Below are 22059 nucleotides of genomic sequence, written 5' to 3'. Positions count from 1 at the left end.
CAATGGGTTGCATGGGGGTGGTTCCTGCTTTGCCTGTACTTAATGGGCTGCACTTCCTTAATTTAGTTAGTAGCCTCTACTTTGAGAGGAAGGTCTACCCATACCAAGCTGTGCAGGGCTCTGTCAGTTTGCGGCCCTCCCTTAGGGAAGAGGAGGGAGATCATTCCCCTTTCTCTATCAGGGAGTAAGGGAAGAGCTAGGACTGATGACGTCACTTCCATGTCGACCGCCAGAGCGGACCGGGTCTGTGCTGCTACCGCTTCTGTGAGTTCTGCCTTCTTAAGGAGGACACGGAACGTTACATGCAAGCGGTTACGGGCAGAGGGAAGCGAAGGCCTGTAGACCCGAATTCTAAAAAGACCCCAATGTTACGCCGGTGCTGCCCGCAGACCAGACCCGTCCCCTGAGCTGAAGGGGGAAGTGGTGATACACGCACCCGCAGCAAAGGGAGCGTGTCCTGAGTGTGGTATAAAGTGTTGCCAGGTCAGGTGGAGTAAGGTAGACAATACTTGCCAGTACCGGTTGTAGAGATAGAGTGAAGAATGCCTTGCCGATGTCAGGGAGTAGAGAGCGGAGATAGGTCGTAGTCCAAGCCGTGTTGAAGGGGTTACCAGAGTGAGCGTTGTCCAAGGAGTGCCGAGATCGAGAGCCAGAGGGGTTAGTCATACAAGCCGGGTCAGAACCTGTGAAAACACTGAGAGAATCCAGAAGTACTTCCATACAGAGACTATGTCGAGCAAAGACTGAGAGCAGAGAGGAGCTAGATAAAGCAGGAAGGTCCAATTAGGAATGGAGGCGGGACAGGAAGAGCTACAGGGAGACACTGCAGATTGGTGCAGGCATAACAGGCCAGGTGAGTCTTGTTGGTAACCTGAGTATGCCCGTGCGGTGTGCGGGGGCAGAGCCTGAGGTCCGGGGGACGGGAAGAAGAGTGTGCAGAATGAGCACACTCCGTAACGCGTGTACGCGCGTGGACCGAGCCAGTGGATGGTGCAGGTGTGCGCGCAGGAGGGCGTGGGCGCGCCCGTCGCTGAGCAGAAGAATCGCCTAGGGGAGTGATCCCACGACGGCGGCAGGGGCGGGGAGCCGTGGAGGCCGGTAAGGCAGGATTGTTTTGTGTGTCCAGGGACTCCCTGAGGGGAGAGAGTGCTCTGTGTGGGGAGCACGGAGAATGCAGATTCCTAACACCGAACTGGTCGCGGCATAGCCCGACACAAGGACTTTGTCAAGGACTATGCTCCCTCCCAAACCCCAAACCTTCGGTGTTCCTTGGCCGGTCTGCTTTCTCACCTTGCAGAGGCCTTCATCATGGTCCGCTCCCGCTCCTCACGCAGAGGCCCTTCCGATGCAGCAACTTCTATGCTGAAGCGCTTTGCACCTGCCTTCCTGTTGCCGAACCCCAGCTTGGATATCGTTAACCCTGCCTTCTCCAGCCCTGACCCTGGCTTGTCTACGGATTACCCTGCCTTCTCCAACCCTGACCCAGCTACGTCTGACCACGGAATCCACACTCCGAACCTGAATCCATGGTTTAATGTCGGTGTATTCACTTCCCCACCTCACCCCGTGGTCCGGTCCCGGTTTGTGGCGAGCACGTCCGTTACATCTACGATGAAATTTCACCAGAAGATATTGGGTCTTACCAGGCAAGGCTCAGGGCAAGAAATTAGCTAAGTTAAGCCGCGCAGACACGGCCATAGTGGCAAGGTATAGGCAGTCACATGGCTATGAGTACCCTTTTGTGCCCGAACCAATTATACTCGAGATTGAGGAGCAAAGAGACACATGGCTTGGAGACACAGTGATAGATTATCTGCGGTCTAAGAACAGTAGTTCTGCTTTCATACAGAAGAAAGGATACTATCTTCTGAGGGTCTGGAGTGTGGACAGAAATATTTTTAATGAACAAAGTTGAGTACCATCCAGAAAATGGCCCAACTAAATCCTACTTTGTTAAGGTAGTTGACCACATGGGTCGTACAGTAAAGAAACCAGACCCCAGACATTATTATTGAGTACAGGGATTCTCCACGTTGGAAAAATCTCAACATTAGTTATTGTAATGATCACCATCCCAAGGTGGGTGGGTATACATCTGTGTGCATATGACAATGTTATTAACTATGTACCATGTTAATGTCACCATGTATTTGTACAGGTTGCTCACCTGCAGGATGGTTACGCAAATTTGGGTCCAAGTGAGGACCATTGGATTCCACCAGAGGGAGAGTGTAGCCCTGGTTGTTTTTGAGCTACCAGTCTGCCCTCCTCCTGGCAGTAAGTCCTATTAAAAGCAGGCTTGCAAGGAGTAATCATGGGTTTTCCCCACTTCTATGCAGCCTCAGTGAGTCACAGAGAAGGTGGTGCAACCAGGCCTTGTGCCCAATGAGTTGCACGGGGGTGGTTTCTGCTTTGCCTGTACTTAATGAGCTGCACTTTCTTAATTTAGTTAGTTGCCTCTTCCTTGAGAGGGAGGTCTACCCATACCAAGCTGTGCAGGGCTCTTTCAGTTTGCGGCCCTCCCTTATGGGAGAGGAGGGAGATCATTCCCCTTTCTCTATCAGGGAGTAAGGGAAGAGCTAAGACTGCTCCTGGTGGCCTTTGGCTGGGAGTGAAGGTCCAGGGACATCCTGAGGGTGAAGGCCCTAAGCTCAAGTATTCAGTGGTTGCTGTGCAGTGTAAAGTGAGAATAAAGTGTTCCAGTTGTTCATTATACCTCCTTGCCTGAGACTGAAATCTAACAGGGGGGAGAGTAAAGAGTTCTCTTGCAGGGATTTCCCCCCTTTCAACAGGTACTTTAAAGGGGATTAATTCTTTCTATAGATATAAATTACACAAACATATATTACTGACTTGGGACTGTCCCTTTAAGCCCGCATTTATAGTGCCAGCGACGCGACCGATGATGTCACCTGTCGCCATCGCCACTGGCGAAAGTTGAACTTTAGTTTTAAGCGACATCGCTGGCGACAAGGCCAGTGACATCACCAAGGAGGAGGGCAGCGCTCTGTGATTGGTTTAGAGAACGTCACAAGTGGCGACAGTCTCTAAAAAAATCAAATTTCACTTGCATCCAAATGTTTTCCAAATAGTGCGCTTACTATAAGTGCATGCGACGGATTGAATGGATTTGTTTTGGAGCGCCGTCGCGTCACCGTCACCAGGCACTATAAGCGCAGCCTAAGAATTAGGCGACATATCGCATGACACACACATTATACTGTATATATTACTATACTATTTCCTTTTTGTACAAAATGTGATTGTGTGTGTGTATGTTGCAGTGGATATTGCACTTTTTAACTGGTCGCTACAGTACTGTATATTTAAAGGGATTTAATGAACATTTTTGAGCATGATGCTTAGGGATACGTTTTAAACTTGTGTTTCTAAGGTTCAATTGAGGTTATTTATCAAAGTCCCCCCACTTAAAAACTGGACAAAATAGGTGAAAACATTGTACCAGATTTACCAATAAACTGGGAAATTTTGATAAATGACCCCTAACATGTCAAGATAATGATATCAAGGGAAGAGTGGTGCAATTCTTTATCAAAATACTCTGCCAAGTTAGATGCACTTCTTGGTATATTTATACATATACATATTATTATTATTATTATTATTAATAATATTATTATTATTATTACTTCTACCATTACCCCATTTCACAGAGCAGTATATTGGGGGATTAGCAGTTGCACAAACATAGTAGCCCTCTCCGTATCTTGGATTTTGGGCCCAGCTTGTTTCTCTGTCTTATTTGTTTTGACTCTTGCTAAAATTAACTCATTTTTATGACTTTCGTTAAAAAAACAGCTTGACGCGACATTCGAAAATTCAGACCTAAGAAGCCAGTACAACTTGTCGCAAGTTATCAGCCTAAGGTATGTTACCTAAATATCTGCTTATTCTGTTTTATATGTTATCTTTAATTGGCCCTACGAGGATTATATATAGAAGGGAATGAAAAACAACACTTATGAGTACATTCGCATGTCTCAGAGAGGTCCCCAAACCCACAATCACACAGCATACAGTGCCGCCATTGCAGCTGGGAATTCTGGGTAATGACACGCACATGAGCACTCATATTGTATCACTTGTTGCTTCTTATTCACTTTTACATGGATCCTTTTAAGCTTGTGCTCATTGTTTTACGACACAGTCTGGGTTAAAAACTGCATGGCCAGTTAACCTACTCACAGACAGCTTTTTCCAGCTGTTGGGTCCCTCAGCGTGAGGATGGTTACTGGCATTTGGTTGTGGAGCTGGTTGCAGCTACATAATAGATACACAAAGTAGTTAAAGTGGTAAAAAAAAACATGATAGAAGCCCTCCATGGTATAGACCAGCGATGCGCAAACAAACAAACATTTGGTAAGTCTAAGGATGATTTTGCACCAGTTTTTCACTAGTGAAGCTTTGATAAATGGCTCCCAATTATTCCCTAGTGTTATAATGACATTAGATTATCAAACAAAAAAATCTCACTGCTTACAATTATTTTTCTCTGGATGCATCTAGTTTATATTTTGCCCCCGGTTTGTACAGGGAATCAGTGATATACAGCTGCCTATACATCAAGGTCATGACTTACCCATGCCTTGAGCTGGACCCCACTCCCATTCCCAACAAACATAGCAAACAACTTTTTGGGAGAAATTAACGACTATGGGCCTCATGCAGAGAGCATCGTTATTTCAAAACTCGCCATTTTTTGTTCAATTTCACTCAGAAAACGGCATAAAATGGCGAGTTGCGAAAAACGCGCCATTTTTTTATTTCTATGTTTAAAACTCGCCTCGCGGCTGGCGAGAACCTCCATCGCGCCATTTTTAAAACTCTCCGAATGCAGAGAGGTGCGAACGGCAAGTAGCGGCTGTTCGCGCCAAAAAAAGGCGCGATTCTCGCATTTTTGCCGCGCCACGAAAATATGGCAAGATGGCGCTCGCCGCCTATAGTAAAGGGGAAAAAAAAGACGCGAATTTGTTTTTACACGTTTCTGAAGCGCGCATCTCGCCAATTTAAACTCGCCACACGCATCCATGTTAAACATAGCAGAATTCGCACTTTTCTGCATATGGAGAATAAAACTCTCCAAAAAAGCTACTTTTTATGAAATTCGCCATTTTTAAAATTCTATGCTCTCTGCATGAGGCCCTATGGCTTTTATTTATTCCAAATTAATATTCCATATTTATCCCCAACTAGGGACCCAGACAGATTGCTCCATGCACATCTACCAGAGCTTGAGGGATAACCCCATCTCGTGCTCATCTAGCCATTCAGTACTTTAGTCTGAATGCACAGAGTCCCCATCGGAAGGTCACTACCACACCAACCAAACCAAGTCTGGAATGGCACCGCCTTCCATAAATTCCACCTGGAAGTTCATCACCATTCCGGTCACAGCAGCCTGGAATGATACCACCTTCTCCAACTAAAATACTTCCAAGATCTGCCACCTCCTTCAGGAGCAAATACTGACTGAGTCCCCCTCCCAGAGTAACATTACTCCCGACAATACATACCCCAAGCAATGACAAAACAAAGCAAAAATCACAATCTTTTCTTCCAATGCCAACATTCCTCATGCCAAAAAATAGGGTTTGTGGGTGGGACTTCACTCCAGTAGATCCTAGAAGAAAAAGCAAGCTAGGATCCCTCCCCTTTGCCTTAAGTTCCCCTTCCTTAACCCCTCCCCCAAGCCTGACATCACAGCACCTTAAGAGGAGGGGCCCCTCTGCCATATGTCATGCTGCCCTTTCCTTACAAAGTCCGGGGCTCTCTTGAGATGTATCTACATGGCCATATTTTTGTTTCCCTGAAAGCGTTAAATATAATAATCTTGTTGTTCAAGCTTGTTAGCTGTGACAGAGATCGGTATGCCTGCTATGTTTACTTAAAGTACAAGGGAAGTAAAGCAATAGCCTTACACCCTTGGGGTTGGGAGTTACATAGTAAAATCTCCATGCTGCCTAAGTGGGGAAATCCAATGATACACCAGATTTTCAGCCGGGAGACTTTTATACATATCTCTCGAAATGTATCATTGTCTCCTAGCTGCAAGACTGGGACACAACTGAGCAAAGAACAGCACAATGAAAGCAATTGTATCTTTTCCCTTGACAATCTAATGGTTATTTTTGTAACCTGTTTTGCCAAATTGTGCAATTGACTGACTTTGATAGATGATACTTATCTGTTTATAATATTTGCAGTAACTACTTCACTCCCCACATTGCATTAAATGGCACCTGTCCTGTACTTGCAATAGCATTAAAAATATAGTTTGATTAACAGCTATTCTTAATTTAAGACCCCTGCTTAACCCTTTGTAGTCACTATGTCATCGGGTCTGGCACTCCAGGGGCCCCATGATGCAGCTGCTACATCCCGCCCGCAGATTTGCTTTTTTTCCAGTTTTGATCTCGTCTTCTGTTCCCATTGACTTTAGTTCTAGGTGGGACTGTCCTTTTTAACGTGGCTGTCATAACTCTTGCACGCATGTAGCCAACGCTACTGCGCCCGGTGTCATGCGGTAAGGCACTAAATTGCAACTCTCGGCTCCATTATATTGAATTGAAATCGCACGTGTTAAAACTCGCAGCAGCGGAAACGCAATATTGTGAGATAAACGGTGCAAAGTGTTGGCTACATCTGAATGTTTCATTTTTTGCATTCGTCGTATCCCCCAACTTCTAATTAATTATTTACAATACCAAATCTGAGCTGCCTACATCTAATGCATGGAACCTGCAAAACAGCGCCTTATGTTTGGAAGGGGGGGAACAATGTTGAGTAAATTAATTGAGGAGCTGCATGGTGTTGATATAGACTGTTTCTGTTGGTTTGCAGCCCTGGAAGTGTTGTGCCCGAGTTTGTTTTATTATTTCACATTGCTAACACAAGTAAGATTGGAAAATCCTCAACTGACCCCGTCCAGACGATATTCTTTGAAGATTTGACAAATAAATCTGGGACACCTTTTGATATTGATCCGGCCTCTCTTCAATTAAAAGGTAAGTTTCTTATGTATATGTCTGTATGTATATCTTTATTTATATAGCGCTATCTGTGTATATAACACTTCACAGCAGTGATAGACATCACATAATAATATAGCACATAATGGAAATAAGCGCTTGAGGCATAAAAGTAACATTAGGAAAAGGAGTCCCTGCCCCAAAGAGCTTACAATCTAAGGGGTAGGTAAGAAGAACGTAAAGAGACAGTAGGAGGGTGTTATGCTTATACAATGTTCATTACTTTTTGGGGAGCCCGGGGTAAAGTTATGCTAAACTTTCCAACAAGTCCACGAAATTGGCAAATATTGTATTTTTAGGCACGTGTAAAAAATGTTGCAAGATCGTCAACACTGCAAATGTTTGAGAGAGACTAGAAAAAATAAATTCCTCTTTCCTACCGACATCAGGCAACTTACTCAATTCCTAGTGAGGCATATTTAAATAACAATATATACAATGATATGTAATCTAATATGTGCAATATGCACATAAATACGCTATTATGTGCACATAACATTCTTAATTCAATATGTTACACCATAAGTTGAATAAGTTTACTGGATAGATAAGATATTGTGATATCATCACTGTCCTCTAAAGAAGATTTAAACAGTCATATACGTTCATGCAGTGGGTGGAGGGAGTCGTGGTTTTATATTTACTCTCAGGTTTTCTGTGAAGTAAAAAAAAAATGAGTTATAACAGTTTCCCATCAGTACACAAAATCATGATCCGAAATATTTAAAGAGTTCCTCATTTTATTTCTAATGTTAATCCCCTGTAGGAGGGGGGAGTGCAACGCATTACTCAGCACAATCTCATTCTGTTTTCTCTTTCAGAAATCTCTGCCAATGCTGCAATGAATCTCCTCTATGGAGGTAAGATCATGAACTGCCTTTCTTCCAGAATCTGCTGCGTTGTGCTACAGTAGTAATGTTATTTTTAACATTATTATTATTATGCTGCCCAAGATACTTTTGCTCGTAAGGTGCTGTCGGCTTTTCAGGCAGGTTTAAAGCTCCTGCATCACGCAAGCCAATAGGAAACTGCAACGGATTTCATTGCAGCTTCCTATTGGCGCCTGTGCCGCAGGATTCACGTTAAACAAGACAATGATGATAACGTTATTAACTTAAGGATGTCCTTCTCAAGATACTGTTATAGAACTACATTTTTTTGTCATGTAAGCAAAACTAACATACATACTCCCTGCAAGCTCTAACCCCAACACCCACTACATCATATCATATATATTTGCATCAAAAGGCAAGCTATTGGGTGTGACCAAATGTCTACAACAAAAATTCTCAATGTTACATCCAATATGACAAAAAATATATAGTTAAATACTTAATTTTAAGATATTTCTCCCTCCATTGCAGAGGTAAATGAGAATGTTCACAGTGTTAAGATCTGCAGAGTGGTCATGCCGAGGCGTGGCTGTACGCTTATAACGCTTTGGCAAAACAGTTTAGCTAAATGACACTTACTTATGAGGAGATAAACAGTTAACCAATTAACAATATATGTTTTGTCCTATTGGATGCAGCCTTGGGAATTTTTGTCTTATGTTGTATACATTGGGTCACACCCATTAGCACTCCTTTTGACAGAAATATATGATATGGCATGGTGGGTTTTGGGGTTAGAGATTGCAGGGATTGTGTATGTTTGTAAATTGTCCACTGGTAACAGTTGTTTGAAGGTTAGTGACCCCCTCTCTCTGTTTTCAAGCTCACTCCACTGGTCTATTGAGACATTTATTTATTTATTTATAAAATGTTTTACCAGGAAGTAATACATTGAGAGTTACCTCTTGTTTTCAAGTATGTCCTGGGAACAGAGTTATGATGACATGGTTATTAATACATAGTTACATTAAGGGAGCAAGGTTATACATTATATACAAGACATTCCATGCATAGTAAGAGATAATATATATTATAGGCGTATGTAGCAGTTACAGACCAGATTACAATGAGAGACAGCTTTAGTTTTTAAAGAAATTAGACTGGTGGCGACTGTGAGTCTACGGTAGATGTTTCCAGTTTTGGGGTGCACGGTAAGAGAAGGAGGAGCGGCCGGATACTTTGTTGAACCTTGGGACCATGAACAGTCTTTTGGAGTCAAATCTCAGGTGATAAGTGCTGCATGTGGTAGGGGTGAGGAGCTTGTTCAGATATAGGGGTAGCTTGTCCAGAAAGTATTTGAAGGCAAGACAGGAAAGATGAACTTTGCGCCTAGACTCTAAAGACTTTTAAAGCTTTACACTCTTCTGCCCCTCTTTACATCTCAGCCTAATTTCTCACTATGCACCATCCCGACTCTTGCGTTCTTCTCAAGGATGTCTTCTCTCTACCCCTTTTGTATCTAAAGCCCTCTCCTGACTTAAATCTTGAATGTGTAGTGTGTATCAAGCCGCATCAGCTGCTTGTCAGCTGACTCCACGTGTGTTGAGTGCCTGGTGTCTCCCCTACAAGGAGGCATATGAGGTAACACGTAGTTGCTACACTTTATATGGTGTGGCATCCTAGCGATCTACACATACATCTAGAAAAAAGCAAATGTGTGGTGCTCAGAAAAAAAGCCTCAATATGGTACTTAAAAGAAACCACAATAAAGTTCAAATTTTTTGATTGAAGATTCCTGCAGTGTGAACCCCCTGAATAATAAGTAAGGGATATCAACCCATAACATGTAGAACAATAATATTGTAATCACTACTCCATTGTAATCCGACTAGTGGGCTAGGGTCCCGACGAGCAATGTAGTAAGAGACCTCACAATAAAGTGACCCAACATATATTATCGGAATGGAGAATAAGCAGGTGATATAAATAACTCACTCTGAGTTGTAGATGTCCTTGAAACTGTCCAGTCTTCATCCACAGCAGGGGGTGTGCTTCCATTTTTTCTGGGGTAGTTGCAAGAGAAACAATGGGAAAAAGCAGGCACTAGAAACTCAGGGAACAAAAAATGAAAGATATCCAAGAGAGTGTATGCTCATTAAAATAAATTTAATGGAAACTACAAAAAACAGCTAAATTAAGGGGTACACAGACCCCCACCAACGCGTTTCAAGCGTAAGCTCTTTTTCAAGGTGACTATATAAGGTACTCACCAAGCTGTTTATATACCCACGAGGCACGCTGCTGTCCACTCGCCGTTCACTTCCTGAAACCCTCAGTAGTGACGCGGGCGTGATGACATCGGCGCGCAACATGGGGAATACAAAATACTCCAACTTTATTGACAACAAAACATAAAAACAATCATAATACTAGAAATACAGATATGAATACCTGGTATATCTTTCAATAGTGCTAAACACTGGAAAAGAAGACAAAATGCATAATTAAAATGAAACATCATAAAGAAAACATGAATATCTCTATTAAAAGAAAGAAAATACCTAACAGAAGGATGGACTAGAAGATTAATATATTAATGCATATCAGCACACAATGGTATAAATCGGAACCATTGTAGATATGTAAAAAGATGTATAAAACGTCAACATCCATTTGAAAAAATGAGAAATCGTATAATGAGCTGTAATGGGCCTGGGAATGACATAGCTGGGGCCAACAAGTATATTTAGAAAATTAGTCATGAACACTTATCATATATAATTTGTTAGACTATTGGTAGGGAGAAAAACATATGCTAGAACCAAAATTGTACTTATATTCTAAGTTCTTATATAGTCACCTTGAAACAGAGCTTACGCTCGAAACGCGTTGGTGGGGGTCTGTGCACCCCATAATGTAGTTTTTTGTAGTTTTCATTAAATTTATTTTAATGGGCACATGCTCTCTTGGATATCGTACACATACATCTACACACTTTAACCCCTCATTCACCTGCTATAGTTAACAGTCACTATGTCCACATGTGTACACCTTCTACATAGATTATATACTGTCTGGTAGATCAGCGGTGCGCAAAGTGGGGGGCGCGACCCCCAGGGGGGGCGGGAGATTGTGCTGGGGGGGCGCAGGCAGTTGCAGAGGCCCCGCGCTCTTCCCCCAGGCATTTAAATTAAATGCCGGGGGATCGCGTGAGGCCCCTGCAACTATTTACTTACCGGGATTCAGCCGGCTGTGTTGCGTCGCCATGGCAACGCGGCGTCAATAGACGCCGCGGCACCATGTGACCTGACGTCACACGCCCAAGCAGCGTCATCTGCCGCGAAAGAAGGTAGGCAGGGGGGCGCGAGAGCCGGGGGCAGAGTGACAGGGGGGCGCAGCACAAAAAGTTTGCGCTCCCCTGTGGTAGATAACCACAGACCACATGTAGTCTGTAGGTGGTTATAAGGTTTGAATCACTTACAATAGTGGTCTATCATACTGTGGATAAGCAACACGCATTAGCTCTCCAATTATACAAAGCAGGACTCGGGCTATTAAGCCTCACTCATTGGGTCTGGCACTATACATGTTTTATGTAAAGTGACTGACACTCGAAATATACGTATAGAGTGTATAGAAGCCACGTCACTAGAACATTGTGTCCAGTGTATGATTACCTCGCAGGAATACTGGTAGTATTCACATGGATATTATGTCCATTTAGCTGTCGGAGTTTAGCGCTACTTCAGATTTTAATTAGTTTATGTTTTCTATATATCAATAAAACTTTATTATTTTGACTGACAATTAGTGAGTGCATCTATAGGGATTCTTTCCTTCTATCACATTATATTCCATCATTATATTATTTCAAACTAGTGGAGATTTAGGTAATTCAAGGAATAACTTGATTGTTCTCAGAAATCCAAGCCCTTGTTTAAGAGGGTGGGATCAGTAAGTTTGTGTTCTACGTTGCCCGACACAAAGCATAATCCACATTTTTTAATTAGTAAACTCAAGACAACTGTTTCTGTGAGGCTCTTACTGGTCACACAGTCCCTCTGCGATCAAGGGATTTCCTGCAGTTCAAGCTGCAGGCTTTTCTACCTGACTGAGCAAGGTGAGACTGGTTAATTGTCTGTAGCTACAATTAACCAGCTCCCTGCTGGATTCCTCAGACTAATACAGACTATCTATTCAAGCCCTTTTAGAGAGGGGTTAATGCCATGTTACAATGCTGCTTTCCACAATGTATACATACAACATCATAAGGAGGCTCTGGAAACATACAGATGGCAGCTGTGAGAACAGGTTCTGTCATTACAATCTGATATAAATAAGCAGCATAGAATTGTTGCAGCAGCAATTCATTGTGCTAGATCTTTTGTAGATCTCTTTAGCTTACTTTTTGAATAACATTCCACTGTACTTAAGCCCTCACCATCTGCACACTTTACTTGTTTTGTTTTCTTCCAGATGGCCCACAACATTTCTTTATTGAAAAAATAAACAATAACTCTTTTCTTGCAAATTGTGAATACATTTTGTTTACATTTAATATACCTCATAGTATAATTTTTAATAAATGGCCATTAAAACTGATCACAACCTCAAGAGGTAATCCCCAGAACCAATTAAACTGAAATCTTTCTGAATTAGAATAACTACATGGATCATGTACTGTTCGTTTTTATTTTACATGTTTTTACTAATTATCTTTTGCTGTTTCATGTAATGTAAAATACATCTACTAGAACTAGATGCAGATGTCTAGGTTGCCTCACATAATAGAGCTTTTTTCTGGAAATCCAGAACAATGGTTAGATAGTTATTTACACAGCATGCAGGTCAAATGTTCCAAACTTGGGGTGACAAGCATGAAATACTATGGTACCTTAAGACTTTATGGGGCCTAGTGTAATATTCACATTTTTCTTGGGCGTCAATCTTTGTGAATAAAAGTAGTACAAACCTTCATGGTGTATGATATATATATATATATATATAGACATCGCCGGAAGAAGAGATCAGTGTATCTCAAAAGCTCGCACAAATAAAAGCATTTTGTTAGCCACAGAACGGTATCATCTATTTATTTTTTGATTATATATATATATATATATATATAATATATATATATATATATATAGATATAGATATATATATATATATATATATATATATATCTGTATCTATATATATATATATATATATATTATATATATATATATATATATATAATCAAAAAATAAATAGATGATACCGTTCTGTGGCTAACAAAATGCTTTTATTTGTGCGAGCTTTTGAGATACACTGATCTCTTCTTCCGGCGATGTTACAATGAATGAAGCAAGCAAAGGGAATACTTAAAAACAGTGTCTCTTGGAATGTTATCTGTGCTGGTCCTTCCCCCAGTGTGGATGTGTTTTATGGCTAGAGGTGTCAAAGGGTTCCTGAAAGCAAGTGAAGAAATATATATATATATATATATATATATATATATATATATATATATATATATATATATACCCAGTATCAAAGAGTCTGGAGCACTCACAAATTAAAAAAATACAATTTAATGAAGTAACACAGGCATCAGGGGGTAATCACAGAAAAAAGAAGCAACGTTTCGGACCTTACGGTCCTTTCTCAAGCTCCCCCACTTTTTTTATTGGTATATATATATATATATATATATTATAATGCAAAGATTGTTGCTTGAAATACATTTAGACGCTTTGCTTTATGTTGAATACCTGATAGATACAATTTAAATGAAAACAGAATCATGTGTATTTTGTATTTATAATATAATAGAAATACTTTGAAAAGAATACATTTTTGTTAACCTATGTAATAAAACACCCATGCTGCATCAAATACATTTTTGGCTGATACATTACAACTTATTTCTGCCCCAATAATATAAACAGACTTTTTAGGGTTTATGCGAGGTACAACTTGGCAAACTATTTTGACTCACTTTGTCCTTGTTTTTGCGCACACATTTTTTTTTAGTACACAGCATTTACATCTGTACACCTACCACAGTCCTTTTCTGTGTGCCCCAAAAACAAACAAAAACAAAATAATTTGACAGCAATGGCATAGATTAAGACATTTCCGTTTAGTACATAGATAGATGCACAAGATTTCCTTGCACCAAATTTGTGCCCCAAAAAAATCAGTTTGTATCTCTATACACCCCAGTCCTTTGTCTTTACCAATAATATACTTAAGAAGTCTAGAAGGCAGATTTATTAAGCAGAATTTGTGCAGCTTTGCAACATAAAACTTGCACCAGATGCATCAAAGCAAAAAAAAAAACATATTGCTTTATATTGGACTTTTTGAAAAATCAAGTATTTTTTTTCTTTGCCACCTAGGAAAATTTTGATACATAACCCATTAGTTCTACAACATAGATACTTTCCAATAATTGTGTTTGACATTGGCCAGTATGTACTCCCTACGTCCACTACCCTTAGTAAGGCCTCGTCCAGGGTGAAGGGAAGAGCAGTGTGAGCGAGCTGGCGCTCATGAGCAGTGACGTCACCTGCATGCAAGCAGGAGACAAATCCTGTCCTGCTAGAGGAAATTTGCAAGCGGCGTGTCAGTGGGACGGGGACAGGGACGGGGTATCTATTGCAGATATATCTATGGATATATCTATGGATATATATATATATATATATATATATATATATATATATATATATATATATATATATATCCTCTCTCTCTCCCCCTCCTGCTTTCTCCCTTGCTCTTCCCCCCCTCTCTCCCTTGCTCTTCCCCCCCTCTCTCCCTTGCTCTTCCCCCCCTCTCTCCCTTGCTCTTCCCCCCTCTCTCCCTTGCTCTTCCCCCCCTCTCTCCCTTGCTCTTCCCCCCCTCTCTCCCTTGCTCTTCCCCCCCTCTCTCCCTTGCTCTTCCCCCCTCTCTCCCTTGCTCTTCCCCCCTCTCTCCCTTGCTCTTCCCCCCCTCTCTCCCTTGCTCTTCCCCCCCTCTCTCCCCCTGCTCTCCCTTGCTCTTCCCCCCCCTCTCTCCCTTGCTCTTCCCCCCCCTCTCTCCCTTGCTCTTCCCCCCCTCTCTCCCTTGCTCTTCCCCCCCTCTCTCCCTTGCTCTTCCCCCTTGCTCTTCCCCCTTGCTCTCTCCCCTGCTCTCTCCCCTGCTCTCTCCCCTGCTCTCTCCCCTGCTCTCTCCCCTGCTCTCTCCCCTGCTCTCTCCCCTGCTCTCCCCCTTGCTCTCCCCCTTGCTCTCCCCCTCTCTCCTTCTCCCTCTCTCCCACCCTCTCCCTCTCTCCCATGCCCTCCCTCTCTCCCCCCAGCTCGCTCTCCCCTGCTCTCCCGCCCTTCCTGCACTCTCTCTCCTGCCCCCCCTGCGCTCTCTCCCCACCCGCGCTCTCCCCCTCCCCCTTGCGCTCTCTCTCTTCCTGCGCTCTCCCTCCCCCTGCGCGCTCTCTCTCCCTGCGCTCTCCCTCCCCCTGCGCTCTCTCCCACCCTTGCGCTCTCTCTCTCTCCTCGCGCTCTCTCCCTCCACCCTTGCGCTCTCTCCTCGCGCTCTCTCCCACCCCCCTTGCGCTCTGTCCCTCCACCCTTGCGCTCTCTCCCCGCGCTCTCTCTCTCCCTTCTGCGCTCTCTCCCCCCCTTCCCCCCTGTCCCCTCCTTCCCCCCTCTCCCCCCCCTCTCGCCGCCCTTCCCCCCTCCTCTCCTCCACCTTCCCCCCTCTCTCCCCCACCTTCCCCCCTCACTCCGTTTGCCCCCCACCATTCCGTTTGCCCCCCCCCACCACCACCACTTCTTTTGCCCCCTCACACCACCACTTTATTTGCCCTTCACACCACCACTTCGTTTAACCCCCCCCATTCACATCGCTCCGTTTTCCGTTTCGTGTGCCCCGCCCTCCCATTTCGTGTGTGCCCCCCCTCCTGTTTTGTGCCCCCCCTCCCGTTTTGTGCCACCCCTCCCATTTCGTGCCCCCCCTCCCGTTTCGTGCCCCCCCCTCCCGTTTCGTGCCCCCCTCCTCCCGTTTTGTTCCCACCCCTCCCGTTTCGTGCCCCCCCCCCCGTCAGAGGACAGCAAAAACCATTACAATGCAAGCTCCCAGTGCTTGCATTGCATTGGTTTTGCTTGCTGTCCTCTGATTGGGTAAATCCGGTCATGTGAGTCGGAGCGGCAGAGTCAAAATTTTGAATCTCCTGAAACTCTGCTCCGACTGCAGCTCACGGGCACGCGCAGGGGGGGGCAATCACGCAGGCCACACACATTGTCTCAATGTGTCTCATCGTGGCAAGCGTGAGCGCCCGCCCCAGCTTAGCGCCACCCTGGACGAGGCCCAATATCCTATAGGAGCAGGTATGTCCTTGTATTCAATGCTAGTGTTTGTAGATGGGCAGCTGCTAATAGATATTCTAAAAATGTGTTTTCATTCAATTGCATTTTCAGCTCCCGCCGCCAGCACCACCCCCACCCCCACCACTCAGACCACTGAAGAGAATTTTACAGGTGTGTATCAAGTGGCTACAATGACATTTTCTGCAAACTCAACTACTAACATACCACAAGCGCTTAGGATTTTCTATTTACTGTAACAGTGTTATTTATAACTAACGCAATAATATAATTCACTTTGCAAATGCCTTGTGCTGTAAAAGACAAAGGAGACGAGAGAGGATCCTTGCATTGATTAACACTTAGAAGTAAGAGGAGTATTAACTACCAATCTCGAGGTACTGTCACACACACGGATAAATAATGTCACTTGGCTTTAAAGGGAGTAGACGGCCCCTAGTCCATTATAATATTTAATCTCAAACTGCTGAAGACCTAAACAAAAACAAAAGGGCATCTATTATTTTTGATGTCATCTATGATCCCGGATGGATGGAAATTGAGATTCATTACTAAACTCTGTGACTTCTGCTTCTTTTGGAACAGAAAAAACTGTCTTTCCCCTCACTGCTGAGGTATAACTATGATAAGTAGAGAGCAAATGAAAAGGTCGGTGATGTTTAGGGAGAAGTAACAAACCAAAATCCAGAGTCGCACCTTTATCAATTAATTAATTATATGTGCAATCCTAGTACTGTGTACTCCAGTACAGCACCATTTCACTGTGATTACACATTCAATGATTCATTTGATGTACAGTATGTATGTGTATCGTTAATTAAATAGCGCTATTAATGTATATAGCGCTTCACAGCAGTAATACACATGACATAATAATATAAATAACAAATAACACTAATGGAAAGAAGCGCTTCAGACATTAACCCTTTGCGGTCCTATGTCGGAATATATCCGACAAAATATTTTACCGCTTGTGGTCCCATGTCGGATTTCCTAGTGACCGCTAGATGTCGCTATTGTACAAAAAAATGGCGCGCCGAAAGTTTTATTCTGAGGAAGAATTAGCCAGTGTATTAGACCAGAGTGATTCTGAATGTGATTTTAGTGATGAAGATGATTATAACCCTAGTAACTCAAGTAATTCAGATTCAAGTGACACAAAAAATGAAAATTTCAGTGATGCAAATGAAAATGTTGTGGATGAAAATGTGCAAAATAAAATAAATAATTGGAAAATGTACTTTAGTAATGATCCTAATTTTCCAAGACACCGTTTTACTGTTCCCTGCCCAGGAATTCAAATCCCAAATGGTGCGTGTGAAAAGGAAATTGATTTTTTTTGTCAGTTTTTTAGTGACCAGCTACTGAATCAAATTGTCACCGAAACAAACAGATATCCGATAGAGAAAATACAAAAATGTACTCCTCTGCTTCAATATTCCATTTGGAATACTTGGAAGGAGGTGAAGTAGATTGAAATAAAAGCCTTTCTGGGCGTTATAATGAATATGGCTCTAAATTCAAAATCAGAGTTGAAAGAGTTTTTCTCCCAAAATTGGCTCAATCGCATGCCCTTCTTTACTGATGTGTTTTCAACAAACAGATTATTACAAATTTTCTGGATGCTCCATTTGTGCCCTCTACCACTGCAGCAGCCAATGATGGTTACACCTAGGGGGAGTAAAATAAAACTTGAACACCTGTAACAACCTTAATATGAACAAAACCTTTAGGCCTCGTTCAGGGTGCAGGCTTCAGAGGGAGGGCGTGCTGCCGTGCGAGCTGTCGTGGGCCACAATGTATTCAAATTGAATACTGGTTGTCAGGGTAGCAGCTGCCCTGTCTCCGAAGTACAGAGTTGACATTGGCTACAGTTTCAATAAACAAAAAATTCGTTTTTTGAAGCTGCAGCAGCGTCACTGGGACCTAGGCAGCCAATGAAATCATTCTTGAGAATGATTTCATGACTGCAGCTTGGATCCCTAACCTCACGTCTGTAGCCCCGCCCCCTCCCCGCCTCCTCAACTCCTGAAAAAGTCTGCTGGGAGGATGAACACACATCGCCCAGCAGACTGCCGCCCGCCCTCCCTCCAACTCCTGCCTCTGGCACCCTGAACGAGGCCTTAACATTAACATTCAATTAAGTTTTTCACCTCCAGCGCAAAGGCAGAAGAATTTGTGGGGATCATAGTCGAACTGGCAGGAGACTGGAGGGATCCTTAGCAGAGAGATTAGAGTTAAGGTGTTTTTCCCCCTCCTTGGATGGCGATGGTGGGAGCTTTGAGAGAGGAGAGGCGTATGGGCAGCAGTAGCGGAACCATGATAAACCTGCAAGTACTCACCCAGACTCTTGAGAATACCGGGGCTTGCTTGCCTGGTTTTGTGCTCCCATGGAATTCACACAATGGTCCCGGCTTCACCCACCCCCCCCCCTTCCATCTCCCGGTGGTGTGCCTCCCTGCCCCTTCCACCCCTGCTTGCCCGTGCGGTTAATGCGACTCCCCCTCCCTCACCCGTCTGGTGATGCCCCCCCACCCTCGACCATGTGGTGATGCACCTTCGCCCATGTGGTGATGCGCCCCCACCCTCGCCCATGCGGTGATGCACCCCCCTCACCTGTCCGGTGATCTGCTTGCCCGTCCACCAGATCGATCGCCCGGGGATAAGCTCACCCGCCTGATCATCCACAGCATTGCGCCCGCCTGATCGACTGTCCAGGGATACGCCTGCCCACCCAATTGGCCGCCCAGTTGTGCGCCCGGCAGCCCGATCGCCCACCCAGTGATGCACCCTCCCACCCGACCGAATGACAACCCGGGGATGCGCTCCCCCACCTGACCTGGTGCCGTGTCCTCGGTCCCTCCCCCCCTTCATCCTGGTGACCACATCGGGGGGCCTGGAGAGGAAGGGAGATAGACTGATCGGCACTCTGGAGGTCGGGCCGCAGCGTTCTTGAACCGGGGGATCTCGAGGTACTGAGCCGACTGGCAACTTGGACGGGGATCTCTGGGCCATGGTCGGGTGGAGGTGAGGAACGGGAAGTGGCCCCTTAAACAGACAGGCCCATGAGATTCTTGCCGATACTTGGATGGCGGGGGTGCTGTGGGGTGAGGTGTTGTAATTATTGGTATTGTGGGTGGGGGGGATGGTGCTGGGGATTTAATTGGGGGGTGCGGGGCCTGGGGGGGAGGACAGAGGGGGGAGGTTTGAATGAGAATAGGATTGTTGTGTGTGTGTCCCACCCCCAGTTTCCCCTCCCCACCCCAAGTTTGACGTCCCCCACCCCCAGTTTGTCCTCCCCCACCCCCAGTTTGTCCTCCCCCACCCCCAGTTTGTCCTCCCCCACCCCCAGTTTGTCCTCCCCCACCCCCAGTTTGTCCTCCCCCACCCCCAGTTTGTCCTCCCCCACCCCCAGTTTGTCCTCCCCCACCCCCAGTTTGTCCCTCCCCCAGTTTGTCCCTCCCCCACCCCCAGTTTGTCCCTCCCCCACCCCCAGTTTGTCCCTCCCCCACCCCCAGTTTGTCCCTCCCCCACCCCCAGTTTGTCCCTCCCCCTCCCCCAGTTTGTCCCTCCCCAGTTTGTCCCTCCCGCTCCCCAGTTTGTCCCTCCCCCTCCCCTAGTTTGTCCCTCCCCCTCCCCCAGTTTTTCCTCTCCCCTCCCCCAGTTTTTCCTCTCCCCTCCCCCAGTTTGTCCTCCCCCGCTCCAGTTTGTCCTCCCCCGCTCCAGTTTGTCCTCCCCCCTGATCCGGTCTGATCCCCCTGTTTGCCTCCACCCCCCCGTGTTTGCCTCCACCCCCCATGTTTGCCTCCACCCCCCCCCCACCATGTTTGCCTCCACCCTCGTGTTTCTCTCCCTTCCCCCTGTGTTTCTCTCCACCCGTTGTTTCCCTCCACCCCCAATGCTTCTCTCCCTCCTCTCTGCCCTCCCCCCTGCTTGTCCTCCCTCCCCCCTGCTTGCCCTCCCCCTCTTGTTTGTGTCCCCCTCCCCCACTGGTTGCCCTGGGGGATTGAAATATGGTGAGAATGCAGGTCAAATCTGAAGAAACATTATGGAATCTTGGGAGACCAGGGGTAGTAAGCCACAAATCTCTAACAACCCCGAATCAGAGATTAAAGAAAGTGAGAAAGGTTAAAAAAAAAAAAAAATACCTCAAGGGTCCACGGTACTAGAAGGAAATCTATACCACTGACATTGTGGTACAATAGAAAAGTTTAACAATGTTAATGTTAAAGGTTTTGTTCATGTTAAAGTCAAGGTTGTTACAGGTGTTCAAGACAGTCAGGCTGGTGGTGGAGGACTTGAAGGTTCCGTTAAGCATAAAGGTAGTGAGATCAGGACAAAGGGCAACCCATGGAAAGGGTAAAACTGCATAAAATAGACACTGACACAGAACTCAAATGACAGTAAAAAATAGCGACCTGGAGTGTGAAAGGTCTCAATAACCCAATAAAACGTAAGAAAATACTAAACTATTTTAAAAAAGAGGGTAGATATAGCTTTCCTACAAGAAACACATTTAGATGCCAAAGAGTCAGCAAAATTAAAATGTGACTGGGTGGGACAATGTGTGCTCTCCCCAGCAGTGCAAAAAAAGCCGGGAGTAGCCACTCTGGTTAACAAGAACATCCCAATAGAAGTTATCTCATCGGAAGCAGACACAGAGGGACGCTTGCTGATTGTAAAAATCAGAAGTTTGGGGAAGAATACATTTTGGGAAATGTATATGGCCCTAAAGATCATGACCCCCAATATTTCAGACAACCCAAAGACTATTAAGATGTAAATGTAATAACGTGGTTGTGGAGGGGGCGGGGCGGGGGGTGCAATGCAATACATGATACATACCTAGACAGATCAGGAGACAGGAAAAATGTCCCGAAAACAAATATACAAACCAAAACTATGTCATATGTAAAAGACGCCCTTGGGGTGGTAGACGCCTGGAGAACTTTCGATCCCAAAGAGAAAGAATACTTGTTCTATTCGAGTGTTCACTCCTCTTTCTCGAGGATAGATGGTATCTTAGTTAACAGGGGAATGTAAACAGGATCTCCAATACAGAAATAAGTGAAATTATAATACCATATCATGTCCATGTCCTGGAGTTAGATATGGGGATATCTCTAAAAGGTCAGAATATTTGGAGGCTCCCAAATTACTTGGCCCAATATGAAAAATTCAAGGAACATTTGATTAAAAGCTGGAAAAAGTTTAAGGCTAATAACAAAGCACATACTGTAAGACTAATCCAGTTTTGTTTTGGGAGACATCTAAGGCGGTAATGAGAGGCCAGATTATATCTTTCGTTAACAATTATAAAAGAGAAGCAAACAAAGGCTTTTACATAGGAGCAAGGAATTAGGACAAGCATACAAAATGCTAAAAACCAGGGATTGCCCAAAAAATAGAGAAAATTATTGGCAGAAAAAAGCAGTTTGCGAAATCTGGCTGGACAAACCAGAAATTTAAAAAAAACAGCCAGGGAGATAACCTTTTTAAATTTGGGAATAAAACGGGGAGACTTTTGGGAAACCTCATAAGAGGTTTCAACAACATAAAACCCATTACCAAAATGAAAGATATAGGGGGCTCAGTCATAACAAATCAGCAACATCTTTAAAAAACGATAGTAAAAAAACTTTACAAGAGAGGTACTATCAGTACAGAAAAAAGAGAAACTTTCTTTAAAAAAATAAAACTACCAGTAATAATTAGCGAACAATTGGAAGATATGAACTCCCTTATAACCCAGAAAGAGATAGTGGATACTATACAAAATCTAAAAAAACTTCAAAGCCCCGGAGCCAGATGGGCTATCAGGGGAAT

General features: G+C 44.3%; 1 protein-coding gene across 2 annotated transcripts in view; it reads left to right on the top strand.

The window, feature by feature from the left end:
* Window positions 1-22059, top strand: part of LOC142498970 (transmembrane protease serine 11C-like) — a 42465-nt gene that overhangs the window by 6384 nt on the left and 14022 nt on the right. For both annotated transcript variants that reach the window (XM_075607673.1, XM_075607683.1), the window contains 4 exons: window positions 3820-3887; window positions 6862-7025; window positions 7871-7909; window positions 16327-16386. In XM_075607673.1, the coding sequence (XP_075463788.1) occupies window positions 3820-3887; window positions 6862-7025; window positions 7871-7909; window positions 16327-16386 (331 nt within the window). The remainder of the gene's footprint in view (window positions 1-3819; window positions 3888-6861; window positions 7026-7870; window positions 7910-16326; window positions 16387-22059) is intronic.

This window comes from Ascaphus truei, chromosome 1 (genome assembly GCF_040206685.1).
Source record: "Ascaphus truei isolate aAscTru1 chromosome 1, aAscTru1.hap1, whole genome shotgun sequence".
NCBI classification, from domain to species: Eukaryota; Metazoa; Chordata; class Amphibia; order Anura; family Ascaphidae; genus Ascaphus; species Ascaphus truei.
The sequence above is the reverse complement of the archived record's forward strand: the minus strand, read 5'-3'. Positions and strand labels throughout refer to the sequence as shown.